The sequence below is a fragment of the Coffea arabica genome, chromosome 1e, assembly GCF_036785885.1.
Source record: "Coffea arabica cultivar ET-39 chromosome 1e, Coffea Arabica ET-39 HiFi, whole genome shotgun sequence".
NCBI lineage: Eukaryota > Viridiplantae > Streptophyta > Magnoliopsida > Gentianales > Rubiaceae > Coffea > Coffea arabica.
In genome coordinates this window covers 50,132,487-50,147,469 of record NC_092311.1, presented here as the reverse complement: position 1 = coordinate 50,147,469, position 14,983 = coordinate 50,132,487, and the positions used below count along the sequence as shown (strand labels likewise).

General features: G+C 39.3%; 2 protein-coding genes across 3 annotated transcripts; one reads left to right on the top strand and one right to left on the bottom strand.

Moving 5' to 3' along the window:
• Nucleotides 1-7,910, bottom strand: LOC113711839 (protein TIC110, chloroplastic-like). 2 transcript variants are annotated; one of them, XM_027235066.2, is made up of 16 exons: nucleotides 7,663-7,910; nucleotides 6,939-7,574; nucleotides 6,036-6,095; nucleotides 5,655-5,778; nucleotides 5,467-5,535; nucleotides 5,264-5,362; nucleotides 4,997-5,063; nucleotides 4,634-4,693; nucleotides 4,187-4,251; nucleotides 3,968-4,062; nucleotides 3,530-3,654; nucleotides 3,252-3,352; nucleotides 2,040-2,256; nucleotides 1,651-1,805; nucleotides 992-1,117; nucleotides 1-848 (listed from the first exon to the last, which is right to left on the bottom strand). In XM_027235066.2, the coding sequence occupies exons 2-16, from the start codon at nucleotides 7,487-7,489 to the stop codon at nucleotides 120-122; spliced, it is 2,643 nt and encodes an 880-aa protein (XP_027090867.1). In that variant the 5' UTR covers nucleotides 7,490-7,574; nucleotides 7,663-7,910; the 3' UTR covers nucleotides 1-119. The 2 variants fall into 2 exon arrangements, with proteins under 2 accessions (XP_027090867.1, XP_027090876.1); XM_027235075.2 differs by lacking the exon at nucleotides 4,634-4,693 and having other exon boundaries at nucleotides 7,663-7,897.
• A 5,077-nt stretch (nucleotides 7,911-12,987) lies between these two features.
• On the top strand, nucleotides 12,988-14,687 carry LOC113689836 (uncharacterized). Its single transcript, XM_027207634.2, has one exon. The coding sequence runs from the start codon at nucleotides 13,062-13,064 to the stop codon at nucleotides 14,538-14,540; it is 1,479 nt and encodes a 492-aa protein (XP_027063435.2). The 5' UTR covers nucleotides 12,988-13,061; the 3' UTR covers nucleotides 14,541-14,687.
• The last annotated feature ends 296 nt before the right edge of the window (nucleotides 14,688-14,983 follow it).

Below are 14,983 nucleotides of genomic sequence, written 5' to 3'. Positions count from 1 at the left end.
TTAAAATACAAGACAATAAATAATCATTAAATAAAAAAAATTCAAGAAAACATTAAAATTTGACAAAAATTTGGCGTTTACAATTCTCTCTTAAGCTCTTGGAAATCATGGTATCCAATTCAAACACCAGCCTCTCTCAGTTCCCTAATTTCCTTTATGCTAAGCCTCCCCTGTGCAACAGCCGTTTCGAGAGCTGCTGCCATTTTGGTTGTTGTAATGCCCTTTATAATCTTTTGTGCATACTGAGGCGGCAGGCCAACATCCTTCTGCAACTCGTTGAGCTGCTCAATTCGGGCTTTTGTCAATTGTCCATCTGCTAAAATCACCTCTGCTTTTTGCCTAAAGGCCTGCTCCGCTAAGCTTCTATGTACTTCAACAATCTCCTTAGAAGTCAAGCCAAGTATGCCTCCCAGTTGGTTCAGCAATGCATATTCAGAATCACCCTTCTTTGTGGTGAATTGGGTACCCAGAGGGATATTCACTACTCCAGTCATACAATAAAGCAGATATGTCTTATAAAGATCAGTTCTGTCCCTTTCTGGTAGGTCATCTTTAAGGTTTATCTCAGTCTGGCCTTTCTTTGCCAAACTTTCTTTACCAGGTCTTACTTTCCTAAGTGACTGCAACGACTCCCATTCCTCATCCTCGCCCTCATCAACCACTTTTTCTCCCTTTTCCACAGGGGGCTCTGCAGGTGGAGTATCAGATGACTCGCCTTTAATATCTGCCACTAATTCTGTCACAACCAAGCTGTTGAAAGCTATCATCTTTTTGAGCTCTTTTGCAGATTCCGTGCGGCTACCAGCTGCTCGTGCTCTTTGGATGTAACTAATAAAGATCTTACGGACCTGAACATACGCAGTGCAAATGGGAGGGCAATTATTACTGGTATTACCGTGATTGACACCAGAAGAACACGGGGCTTGTTCAATAAAACAAAAGGTTCTGAAGCAACAAGTAAAGTGAAATGTAGCCAGGATCTGATACTTACTGCCTTGCTAGCTATATTCATAGCAACCTCTCTAGGTAAGCATAAACCAAATGCAGCCTTTCTCACAGCTTTCTTGATTTCAGCATCATATCCATCGACTCCAGCGGCAATTGCTTCCTTAACAACCTGGAAAAAGAATCAGGCCAGTATAACTGTAGACATTGCAACTATATAGAAAAAAATCTTCGATTCAAGACAATAGGGCCTATATCTGGAACATGAATACAATACACTAGAAGTTCTTAAAGCTACACATTCTGAAAATTTTAATACCATTTTGAGAAAGCCACAAGTAAGCATTTTGTTGGAAAACAAGCTGGCAGTGTTTCTCCCAATAAGCACACAAAGGGCATCACTACCTTAGTCATAACATGTTGGTACTTTATGACTCCATCATTCATCAGAAATCTCAGTGACTATCATCTCTAATCAAGGTTGTAAAGATTGAAAAACACTTTACCAGTTATGAACATCAATATGTATTTTAAACGCTTGCCAGATGCACACTATATCTATTCTACCAATTTAGCAGCCAAGCCATGTACAATTAATGGAAGATCAGGTAGTTTAATCCCTGATGGAAATGGCCTTCCATCTGTTTTCCGTACTTCCAATCTGATCACAGAGAACGACACCAATGGAATTCAAACAGTGGTTACCTTCTCAAATAAGCTACCACAGATGTCTGCATGAGCTGCTTCAACTGTTTCCCTTGGAATGCAGAACATAATCTGTAACTTTTCCAACACTTTAACATCCTCGTCACTTAGTGCTCCATCAGCTACAGCTTGCTGAAGCTTTTGCCGGTAGATTTCTGTAAATCAAAAACATGATCTTGACAAGTTGCTCAACTATTATATTAGGAAATATACATTTAAGAGAACTTTCTGCAAATTGTTAATTGCGACCTATACCATAGAGCATACAGTCACTAAAGTAAAAGCATGTCATGATAGAGTTTTAAAGGAAATAGTAGAATATTTATATTTAACCAGCCCGTGCAAGTTGCAAAGACAGGAGAGCTGCCACTTATTTGAACCACTATTACCTTCATGGATCTCAACAGCCTTCTCCGCATCAAACTGCAACTCTTCACAGAGGTTCTGAAGATAAGCTGCTTTACTATCAGCAGCAGCTAAGTCACCACTAGATACAGCTTGAGCAAGTTGCCTGCGATACACTTTTGAGGTAACCTCCAGTTTAATGGATTCTGCTTCTCGCATACCTAAACCGAAAATATTCCTCAACTGGTTCAGTGCAGTGAGCTACAGTAGAAAAGAAAGTCAATGTCAATAGACACAAAAAAAAATAAAAAACAATAACATGTAATAGTGACAAACAACGTCCAGCAAAAGCTATCTTTCACTCTATCTTCCTTTCTTTTTTTCAATACTCTCCATTTGATGTTTCAACCCCAAGGGTTCTTGTCATTTCTGTGAAGGTTTGACTTCCAAATGGAAGTATACCACTCAAATAAAGTACGTTTTGACTGATATTTTACATCTGACAATTGATGTGGCCACTGACTAAATAAAATCTTGTTTCCTGAGCACCAACAGTCTTACATCTCCAGAAATAAAGCCTTCCTTTGCACCCAATCTTTAAACTATTTATGTACACAAAATATCATTGAATGTGCTCTAGCTTTGGCCAGCATTTTTGCAACATCTTACACACAGTTATGAGCTTTAATGTGCAATCCACAATTTTGTCATACATGAGCTCTGATAGTCAGCAACAAGCTTGCCAATTACCAAATGTCATGAAAGAAATTCTGGATTGTCTCAGTTGTAAATTTAACAGGTCCCCATACCCGAACATACATTTTATACTCAAGAATCTTGAGCAGAAAAGTATTTGCGCTACAAAGCAAAGGAAAGAAGATCAAAAAGAAAGAGGCAAGGATTGCAGGGGTCAGGTGGGAGACAAGCATGCAACTCGTGTTTCATTAGCAGTCAAAAATTGTTCATGAAACAAACTAGCGCCAATGCGAGGCCACATGTGAGAAATCTGTTCCGGGCATGCATGATAATGATAGTCCTCACTCCATGAGGCAGGGCATAAAGCATCATTCCGTAAAACTCAGAACTCTTAACACTACCAGGAGTTATACAAACAAAAGAATGCAGGTATGAACCATTGCAGTTTGAGTATAACAATTTATGGGTTAATCTGCATATTTTGTCTCTGTACTTACACACACACACACACATATATACAGGTTGCATGTGTTTGCAAAGGAATGAGGTTACTTAAGCACCTTATCTTCTTCCATCCGACCGCTTGATAATGAGTCCCAGACATAGGCTCTGTATAGGAGCTTTAGGTCATCTATTTTTCTGTCAGAGTCATACTCCCCACCTAGGCAATAATGTCACATTAACTTCAGCTGAAAGTTTAAACAGTATACATTGAAAGAACCAAGGTCCAAAATTGCAATCGATTACAAAACAAAAATAACAACGAAAACAAGGAAAAAGAAGAAAGCCACATTATCATTTGCGCAGACAAGTGGAAAGCAGTTAGCATCCTCGTTACCTAACAAAGAAACTGGCCCAACTCCCCGAGCAAAACGGTTGGCTTCAGGATGGTTCTTCAGCGAAATAAGCAAGTTATTAAATTTCAGCACCTTATTCAGCTCTTCAACAATACGAGTTGCTTCCCTGCAGGTACCCAAATAGGTTTTCGTGAAAATGATTCTACAAGCTGACACAAGGAAAAGAAAAACAGTGAAAGATATCACCACTGATAACCATAGTTGGCCAAACCCACATTTTCTTACTGACTTGTTCCATAAAAGTTTGAAAACTCATCTTCACTAAAAACTAGGGATTCTTAAAAGTGTGTTAAAAGGATGCCTATCAAGTCTAACTTTCTGCATAGATGCAAGTTTACCTCCTACAGACTATCTAGTTCTGACCATGCGCTTCTCATCCTTTCTATTACCAAGAATCAAGAAGGAAAAAAAATACATACGATGCTCTTGTCCTGGATTTTAATATGTTAAGAGCAGTTGATATATTCTCATCTACAGGCTTCCTTGTAAGCTCTTTAAACATATTCTCAGCAAGCTGCAAAAGAAGGGTAAGCGATGAGCCAAAAAAAGATATCAACATTCATGTGAAATACTACATGTCTTGTTTTTGTAACATGCCAGACAATTGCAGATAAGATCAAATATACAGATGGCAGTACCTCATCTGAAAGGCGATATGCAAGCTGTGCTTCTCGGAGGCCAACCAGCTGGTCAACATTAATATCTAACAAAAATTCCAACTCTTGTTAATACAGAAGAGCAGCAAGTGCAATTTGTCTAAATTACAGTATGGCAAGACAACTTGAAAAACCCAGCGGCTCATCCAATGACTCTAAAAACAAGCAGCAAAATGGAAATAACCAGACCCAAAAGCGGATAAGCAAAACTCTTAAGAAAGTAAAATTAGAGAATATATCTTGAAATAAGTCTGGATACTAGCAAACCGATCAGAGTTCAAAAAAGACCAGTCCATCATGAAAGCCAAGGACTTACAAATACAAAAGACGTGATCAAAACATTTGCATGTTTTCCAAGCCATTTCCATATGAATATGGAAGGAAATCAATCATTTTAGAATGAAACAAGAAAATACAAAGTAAATTAACCTTTTGATCCTTCCAAGCTTAGATGGCAGCCTTTGATTTCATAAGGATCAAAAGCCAGACCTTGCATTTGAAGTTGAAACAGCTTCAATTATTAGAAATTCAAAGTTTAACACAAAATATTGCATTGAAGATTATGCTAAAGCATAAAATTTTGCTTTTCTGAGCTGATTATTCACTACAGTTTGTATACACATGAAAATGAAAGGAATACACCAGTGAAGTTTACTGTATATTTCTGCTTGGGCAATGTTTGTTATACAAAGTGAAAAACATGTCGATTTGGGACATTCCCTGCCACAAATATATGTCAAATATTACAAAAGTAAAGGTACATCAAACAAGCAGGAGAAACTCAGCAGTTACCTTGACCAATTGATTTAACCTTGAAGCCATACAACCGCTGTGCATTGTCTCTAACAGCAAGTTCAACCTAATGAACAAGAACATTAAAGACATTAAAACATGGCAAATAAATTCAACCTTAGGCATGCCAGCTCTGTTCACAGTGCCTTCAGAAGACCAAATGATGCTTAATAGTAAAGCATATTGCATGAGAAAAATAGCAAAGATCAAAACTTTGCAAGTTAACAGGAATAGAACTCCGCGGAAAAACATGAACAAACTAGATACCTGTGCATCAGTGACTTTGAAAACTCGTTTCCAAGGTAAAAGGAAAGAAGATGCCTCCCCAAACACAAGAGTTGAAACATATATCAACTTCTGAAATTCCTGCACTGGAAACACTGAGAACGGTCAAGTTCCAAACCTTGTTTTATAGACCTGACCACCTGCTAACTAACTGTCTTAGTAGATGTATCAAAGCAACAACATACCCGACGCTGCTCCAGATCAGCATCACGGTCTGCAGCTTCAAGCCTTTGTCTGAAAATTCGCCTACCAATCTGAGAAATTAACAGTTAAATTAGTTCCAAGCAAAAGGAAATATGACCTCTCCATTCAAACTTAGCAATGGAAAGATTCACATCCTTCATAATAAAATCAAAAGAACAAACATACTTACCTGCATGTGCATAGCTGCTGCATCTGGATCATCGATACCCAATGCATTCTTAAACTTGATGATTGTTTCAACTTCGTCACCTTTGAGATCTTCATTTCCCGGAGGAAGGATGGAAGATACATATCTGAAAAGTTTGAATTGCATAATGCAAATCCAAATATATACTTCCATTATTTTCATATCAAAGCGACAGGTTAAGATCAAAGAGAACCCGAAGAACATACAGACCATTACAATCACTAATAGTAGTAATACAGTTTTCTCTTTCCTAACAGAAATTAATCCAAACTGACAACAGGCAAGAATACTAATCATTAGGAGAAATGACTCGAAAAGATTAATTATCACAGCTACTTTTATAGAATGAATTTCTATACTCACCTGCAATATATATCACAAAGCTCTGTATTGAAGGCTTCATTTTGTTTGCTAATACCATATCTGAAAAGATGTGCGAAATTAGAAATAAAACAAAGAACATACTATTGGGTGACTAACTAATACTAGTGACAGCACAATGTCAAAAACTGAAAAAGTGCAAAATATGCAACCAAGACAAGATAAAATTAACTAAAAAACCAAGATGAAAATAAAACACAGCTCATACATAGCACATCAGCACATGCTTTCTGCATTCCCTGAGCAAACATGACACCAGTTCGTTTCCGGCAAGGAAAGTGGATGCCAGACAGAAAGTCAAAGCAGCCTAATCTGGCCTATAAAATGCACAAGCAGCTAAGCTAATACACTCTAGCAGGGCAGCCAAAGTGCCAAACCAATGGGATAGAATACGGCTAAGCATAGCAAGGCGATGAGTACTTTCAAGCTGACCTAATTGCTGTATCTCGGCGAATTCTCTGATCTAAAATGACGGTGATTAGCAAAATGAAATCAAAAACCATTCTCAATTGCAAAACAAACTTGTGTTCTTCAGAAAAGCCTCCTTGGTTCAACTCAATCCTAACTAAAAGTAAGAAACTTTTAGAACAAATTCACCGTTCCCATTATCAGCTTTTGGTACCCCTGAAGTATTTCAATTCACAATATCTACCAGTGTACGAGTGTTCAATCACCAGATATTGTGAATTTATCATGATGTAGAACCTAAATAAACAAGTATTACTCCACAATACGAACAAAAGAAATATCAAAACTTGAGGCGACCCTTCCACAGACTGATACTTTGAATTTCTTTATACACAATTTTTGAAATAGAAATAGCTAAACCAAGGAAACAAGCAAACAAGACCATTCAAAACAAAATTTTGAACCGTCCCAACTTACCTATTTGCTATTGCTTCAATATCTTCCTTGTTCAAGACAGCAGGGTCATCAAAATCAGCCACATAATTATGCAAATTGACAGCAGCAACTTCAGGAACGCAAGAATTCAATGCGTAGGCCACTCCAGCACCAGCAGTGCCAAGAGCCACGGCCCCACCCATGGCCACGTTGCGGGACCCACCAAACTTGGACCCAAGTCCATATCCAGCAGCAATAGCACCAGCAAATATAAGGGCTGAGCTTGCAATTCTCACGGTCGGCGACATTGCATCCACCAGGGCTTGGAAGCCCGTGAGCTCTTTCTTTCCCCCAAATACATCCGGCTCAATGGCCTTGATGGGCTGGTCTGAAGATGATGACGCGGACAGTGAGGTGGGTATGCTGGCGGAGCGGATTGTGGATATACGGTAACGGCGGCGGCGGCGGCGACGGCTCTGGTGGTAAGCTAGTGTGGTGGAAAGGCGGAGTGGGTTTGGGGGAAGAAACGGGGAGAAGAGTACTTTCGGTTGGGCAACGGATGGGCTAACTGTGAGGAAAATGGATGTGTCCATTTTTTTGTTAAAATAAAAATCCTCTTTCTGTCTCTTTTCCCTCTATTTCTCGGTGGTGGAGGGTGTACGCGATAAAATTTCAAGTCTGCAAAAACAAGAAATATACATGACAAATATGTAATATATAAATTTAAAAAAAATATGTGAATACAATCTCTGGGATTTTCTCGAACTTGTGGAGAGTTTCCCTCGATTCTTCTCCTCGAACACCGATCCAAGGGCTTCGCAGCTTGTTCTTGGATCCGCCACCGATTTATTCAAATCTTGATATGGAAGATTTGAAGGACTTGGAAATATTTGGAGGCTCAAGTCTTGATATATGGAAGACTTGAAGAGCTTGAAGACCCAAACCTTTGTAGCTTGGAACGTCACCACTTTGAGTGTATGAGATGCCTCCTGGCGTGTGTCTCTGTATGTGTGTGTCCCTGATTTGGTTGAGAGACCCCTATTTATAGTTGTAGCAAGAGGTAGAGATTGAAGACATGTGTATCACTATACTTGTCTTGCAAGACATGCAGTCATATTAGAACTGTGCTAGTCAAATATTATCCCTTCATTTTATATTTATTAATAAAGAGATAAGTAATTTCTCAATTGGCCAAACTCGTGGGGACACGTGACGTGGCGCCGTTTGACTGGCCAAGCTATTGCAGTATATAAGAAATATACTTGGATTAAATAACTCTAAATATTATCCCTTTAATAAGAAATAAATATTTAGATATTTATCCAATAGACATGTGACATGATATGATTTGGTCGGTGGAGATATCCCTGCAATTTGAATTGATCTGAAACACCTCGCCTTGACACGTGGCAAAATATAATTGGCCATTTAATAACCAATTTTTCCAAGTGTACATGCCATATGGCAATATCCGATTGAATAAAAATATTTTATAGACCAATGGTAATTTTTAGAATTTAATTAAAATTCCATTGTCTACAGAGGGTTTGGAAGAGAGAAAGGGAACTGAGTGTTGGAAGGCGGGGTTAGGCAAACTGGCGGCAGTGGGGTTTTATAGGGTTTAAAGATTGTTTTGTCCGAAAGCAGCCGGGAGAAGATAAGTGAGGGGTTGGAGTATGCCTAGCAATTGGGCGGGTTGGGCGGATTTTGAGTGGGTTACTATTGGATTTTCATTTAAATGGATTATCTCCAATCCGTCCAACTTTAGATTGGGTTAATTTTGGGTTAAATCATGTTGGATTCTCTCGAACACATGACCCAAAATATTAATTAATATATTTTAATACATAAACTTTTTAACATACATTTTAACATACAAAAATGATTTTTTTAACACATATAAACACATTTTCACATACATAAATGTATTTTCACACACACTCACTTCTTAAGTTCCTTGAAAACACATCATAAATAGAATAATATTTTATATTATTTGTATTGTGAATTTTAGATAATAAATTGTACATTTAAATAGATTAGCTAAAAAAATTGTCTACTTTGTACTTTTTAATGCTACTAATTGATTGAAACTTATTAAATGACTGAAGACATTACTGTATTTTGGTTTTTGGACTCGGTAATTAAGAGGAAAGAATAATTGTCTTGCCGATTCCAAACCTCTCATAAAGTTGAAGATTGGAGGTATTTGCTTGAAATGAAATCGTTTGACTAGCCATACCCAAGTTGCCATAATTAATCAAAACAAAATAGAATCCGCAAGTCAACTATATTGATTCAAAGTTAATATCATGATCTATATACATATAATATATATTAGAAGGTATTTTTTTATTGATTTGATATAGTTAGATAATTCATCACCTGATTAATTAGAATCATCTAGGATCATACTTGATGCTATGGTCATATTAATCTTTTAGAATTACCACAGCTCTGATATAAAACAGAAAATATTTATATGATTGTAAACTGGTATTGGTCTCCAATAAATTGTTAAGGAAAATCCCAAACTTTTTAAGAAATAAATGAGAGGAGAATTCATGAACTATCCTGACATTTTTACCACATCGGGATCGCATTATTTTGAATTATTGAAAAATTAGGCTAATACAAAATAAGCTTTTGTTTGTAAATTTGAAGAATCCGAAATTATATAATCCTAAAAGGTTAAAAAAGAAATTTGTACAATATTATACGTACACGAAATATTAACAAATAAAAGCAAGTAGCAACTTGAGAACAATAAAAAAAAGGGGGGGGAGGAAAACAACATATTCTTAAAAGGCATAATAAATTATTATAAAAGTTGAGCAAGTTTAACTACTGTTATAAAAGTAAAATAAGCATGAGCTTTTATTTCAAGTTTCTTTTTTCTTTTAAACAAAAATAAAAAATTGATTAATATATATGAGAATTTTGAATACAAATTAATGAATGAATTATTAATACATGTCCAAATGCAAATAGTTGGACATATGTGTATTGAATTTTATATTTATTATTTTGAATTACTTTTAAACAAGTTGGATATTTGGTACTCAAATAAAAAATTCAACCCGCCCAAGGAATAAATTGGATTGTTCTTATCCAACCTAACAAAACCCATAATCCAATTGACCCAACCCATCATTTAAAATTAATGGGCAGATTATTGGGTTTTGGACTTTTTTGCCAGCTCTAGTAACAGGACTGAATCTTTTGACTTTGTTTCAGCTCATCAATTTTTTATTATTATTATTTTTTTGCCTAAGGAACGTCGAAATTGTGAATTCATGCAAAAGCAACTTTTCTCATCCACAACAGATTGTGGTTGTTGAATGCACTTCATTGTCTACAAGTAAGTCCTTAAACCCAATTTTATGAAATTTGCGAGATAAACATATCGCTTTAAACAAATAATAGAATCTGTTGTAATTTTCTTTTAGAAAAAAATCTAATAAAATCAAAAGTTTGTGAACTTCGAACTGTATGATTCCTAAGGGCAAATAAGGTTCTCTATTGAGGATTAATAGGAACACCTTCCGAAGGTTTCTAGGGTAGTCTGCCATGGCGGCCGCTTGGCCGCCGAACATTGGTGCTAGCACGGGCACCGTGCCGGCAAAATCCTTTGCCGTAGTGGTAGGGAATCCATGCAGCGCGTTGACGAGCCCAGACCTAGGTGGGTTGGGTGCATATCGCGGCGAGCCGGCGCTGCTCCTGTCCAGAAGCGAACTGTCGTTGCTGGCGGAGCCGCCGCCCATCCATGGAGGTGATTAGGAAGTTCTTTGTGACCCTTGGTCTGAAGGGGGAGTGCTCGGTGGGATTATTGGATACGAACCACGTGCTGATTCAACCTTCAACAGAGGAGGACTACACACGGCTCTTTGTACGGCGGACCTGGTTCATTCACAACGCTCCAATGACTGTTTCTAAATGGACGCTAGATTTCAAGTCCAACAAAGACTCCTCTATAGCACCTGTATGGGTCTGCTTCCTGGGCCTTCTCTTACCACTCTTCAATATGAAGTACCTGATGAAACTGGGGTCGCTGTTGGATCGCCTCTTGCAAGCAGATTTCGCGACTTCCTCCTTCAAGCGGCCGTCGGTGGCTCGGGTTTTGGTTGAAGTAGATTTGGCGATGGAACCGGTCAAGGGTATATGGATAGGAGATGACACCTATGGGCACTGGCAGCAGGTCGACTACAAGAGCTGGCCTGCATTCTGTTCCTTTTGCCAGCGCGCCGGCCACGCGGAAGCGGAATGCTTTAGGAAGAACCCTGCACTCAAACCAGCGAAGGTTGCCAGAACTCATGGGCTGAAACCCACTGCTACGAGCAACAAGGAGGGTACGACAATAGCTATCGAGGAGACAAACGGCAGTGAGGAGATGGGAGATGCTGTGACTCCCACGGAGAGGCCTGGGGTTCCTACTCTGACTCTGGAGGTGCAGCAACTTGGGGGCAATGCCTTAGAGGAAGCTCTGGAAAGCGCGCAGGAAGAGGGCGAGTTGCGGGTTGAGCATACATCGGTAGGGACTGTCCCATCGCCTGGGGTGCAGCAGGTGATGGATGGTGGATACTCTCCAGCGGCGCCCCCCTCGCCCCAACCCCAGCAGCCTGGGTTGTTTGTCGCTGCGTTAGTAAAGGAGACCATTGTTTCTATCGCAGGTGAAATCATTCATAAGTTGGCTGATCAAGCGTTTCGGGAAATCGAAGAGATGCGTTCGGTAAAACCTCAAGCTACGAACCAACTTGATGAGGGAGAATTCACTGATTCGGAGTCTGAGAATGGCCATTCACCAGCTAATGGAACATTCACAGAGGCTGCATCGAAAGAGAAGGCGATGAATACTAGCGACTCTTCGCAGCAACGTAAGCAAATTACGTCTAAAGTGGGAAACGATGCACTTGAGAAGGTAGACAAAAGTCATGATCCACATAATGTGGTATTAGTTGGAGACACACCCCTTGTGGGTACAAGTACAAGAACAGAAACGGAAAATTCCCGATTTGAAGATGTGCCACAGTTTAAAGATGTGTTCGAAGAGTTTCAATGGGAGAAATTACATGGTAAGATTCCTCTCATTCATCTAAAACCTTTTATTCATTCAAGTACAAAATGCAATGATAACAAAAATGAAGAGGGAAAGGATGATTCACAACGTGATAAAGACAAATATCACGACCAGAAACTAGTTTACGAGCAATTTACCCAAGTGATGTCAAAGAAAACGAGGAAGCAGCTCTCAAAAAAAGGCCAAATTTCCATGCTCGCTCACAATCCCACAAATGTGGGGCACCCTCATGTGGATGATTTCGTTCGATTGATCTGTTAATCATATATATATATTTTTTTCATATGTTTAATCCATAATTGTCTTTCTTTTTTACTTCAACAGAGGTCAGGTTTGGCCCCCCTCTAATTCGCTGTATTTTTTTTTCGATATAAATAAATTAGGGGATGGCATCCCTACCCCAATTTGGGGCTTTGCCCAAAAAAAAAAAAGAAAGAAAAAAGAACTGTATGATTCCTTAGTAAAGGCTTTGTATACATGTATTGTCACATTGTTAAGTATTTCTTTATTTAAGGTCTTTTCTTTTTGAGAAGTGAAATAAAATAACCTCATTAAAACGTAGTGATCATATGTTTGCAGTGCATTCATCAAGTGGACAATAACTCTACAATTTTAGCATTTTGGTTCCTCGTTTTATAGCAACATTGCTGGTTCGATTGTTGTTATCCCCATCGTCCATCCGTTTGTTCTTCCCCCATTCCAAAATGATCATCAAAGGCAGAGGATTTAAGACTTAAATAAAGGATCCAAAAGTTGTTAATAACGTCTTTGCTGAATTGAATATCTGTTTCTTCATTCATCTTCTGGCTGAAGCCCACAAATGTACTCGCAAGTCTCGAGGGTTTTCGGCCCATAGCAGCTCAGCCCAAGATGGAGGGATTTGCTGAGGGGGCCCCACACCTTAACGGCTACGAATGGCCGGCCTAACCGCCTTTGAAAAATTTCATTCCCGTTTTACCATCAAAGCCCGTTCCAATTTACAAAATTTCGCCCATTTCTGGCGCGCCATCACAACCTCTTTAATCTTTTCTTTTCTTTTTTTTTTTTTTTTGTTTCTACATTTCTTTGCTACGACTCAATTGCATTGCATGAAGGCTTCCATGGAAACAACAGCAACGAAGCCAAACCTCGTGAGCAATATTCTGGTACGCCTGCTTTCCTTTGGCGTTCTGGTGCTCCTGGCGCGCTCCGCTTACATCATCACCGTCAAAGGCAGAGCTTGCGACTTCGCCGGTGACTTCTGTTTCTTCCCTCATACCCCAAAGGACACGACCCCTTCCTCTGCGGCGTCCGCCACCCGTCTCCGCAATTATTACTCCTCCGTCTTTCAAGATTTGATATCCGAAGGCTTCCTTTCCCCTGACTCCAAATCTCTCTGCATCGAAACCCTAACAGGTCAGGACGTTGTCGCATTGCAAGATATTGGAGTCATTAACTCCGTCGGAATTTCAAAGAAAGCATCTCCGCCGTTGGTTCGTTATGGTCCAGCTTTTCGTCAACCGTTCCCTGATAACACCTTTGATTTTGAGTTTTCCGGCGATTCCGTCCTGGACCGCACTGTTAAACCCGTCGAATTTGCTTCTGAAGTTTCAAGAACGCTCAAACCCGGGGGCTTCTTTGTCGTCCACACCTCGTCAAAAGATCAGTATAGTCTCAATTCCTTGCTTGAATTATTCAATTCTTGTAGATTAATTCGATCACGCGAAATTAACGCTGTAGATTCATCTTCCCCTTGGATTCGTGAAGTTGTCTTAAGGAAAGAGGATGGAGTAGTTGTTAATGGAAAGAAAGAACAATTCATTCGTGGATCATCTGTAAATAGGTGCAATGTGCCAGGGTATATACATGAATTAATCTCGAATGCTGAGCCCTTGCTTGTGGAAGAGCCGTTGAAACCTTGGCTAACATTGAAAAAGAATATGAAGAATGCAAAATATCTGTCCTCACTAGTCGATATTCGCTTCAAGAATAGGCATGTGTATGTAGACGTTGGAGCTAGGAACTATGGTTCAAGCATTGGCAGTTGGTTTAAGAAGCAGTATCCCAAGCAGAATAAGACGTTTGAAATCTACGCCATTGAGGCGGATAGGGCTTTTCATGAAGAGTACAGGTCAAAAAAAGGGGTGAAACTTTTGCCTTATGCAGCTTGGGTGAGGAATGAGACCCTGTTTTTTGAGATAAACCGGGAACCACGTAAGATGAACGTGGAGAGAGGAAGAGGGATGGGGAGGATTCAAGGTGTGCAATCCTCAAGTAATTTTCTAGGTGATTCTGATAAGATTCAGGGGTTTGATTTTGCTGGTTGGTTGAAGAGTACAGTATCAGAGAGGGACTATGTGGTGGTGAAAATGGATGTAGAAGGAACTGAATTTCATCTGATCCCTAGGTTATTTGAGACTGGAGCAATTTGTTTGATTGATGAGATGTTTCTTGAGTGCCATTATAGTAGATGGCAGAGGTGTTGCCCTGGAGTGAGGAGCTCTAAGTATCAGAAGACATATTCTCAATGCCTGGACCTGTTTTATTCTCTGAGGAAGAGTGGAGTTCTGGTGCATCAATGGTGGTGACAGGCAGCGGCGCACCCTCCCCTCCGGCTGGCTACACCCCTCATATGTTCTCGTGTTTGTACATCCTTGCTACTGAAGAATTTTGTTTCTCTGCAGCTAGTCCACTAACCAGATAGCCTTGATATCAATTCTTTTATTTTACATTCATATCCATTCTTTCGAATGATTCTTTCCCTCAAATTGTTTCCTCGTCTAGTTGTTCTTCAGCTGAAAGTTTTGAGTAGAGAATATTGTTCATTCTACTTGGACCTTGGTTTTGAGCTGAGAATATTTTCCTTTTAGCTCGACCTTGGTGTAACTGTGGATGAGGTATATAGATTCTAACAATGAAATACCGAGGCATTAATAGATGGGTAGCACAACATCTGATTGACTTATCTATAAAAGAACGATGACTGGACATGCTCTTCAGCGTGCAGCATCCTGATCAAGGTATCTCCAAC

Coding starts and splice junctions, on each gene's coding strand:
- LOC113689836 (XM_027207634.2), top strand. CDS start 13,062: ATGAAGGCTTCCATGGAAACAACAGCAACGAAGCCAAACCTCGTGAGC.
- LOC113711839 (XM_027235066.2), bottom strand. CDS start 7,489: ATGGACACATCCATTTTCCTCACAGTTAGCCCATCCGTTGCCCAACCG. Junction 5,779..6,035: donor CTTTGTGATATATATTGCAG/GTGAGTATAGAA, acceptor CAAACTTTTCAG/ATATGTATCTTCCATCCTTC. Junction 4,063..4,186: donor CATATCGCCTTTCAGATGAG/GTACTGCCATCT, acceptor CTTCTTTTGCAG/CTTGCTGAGAATATGTTTAA.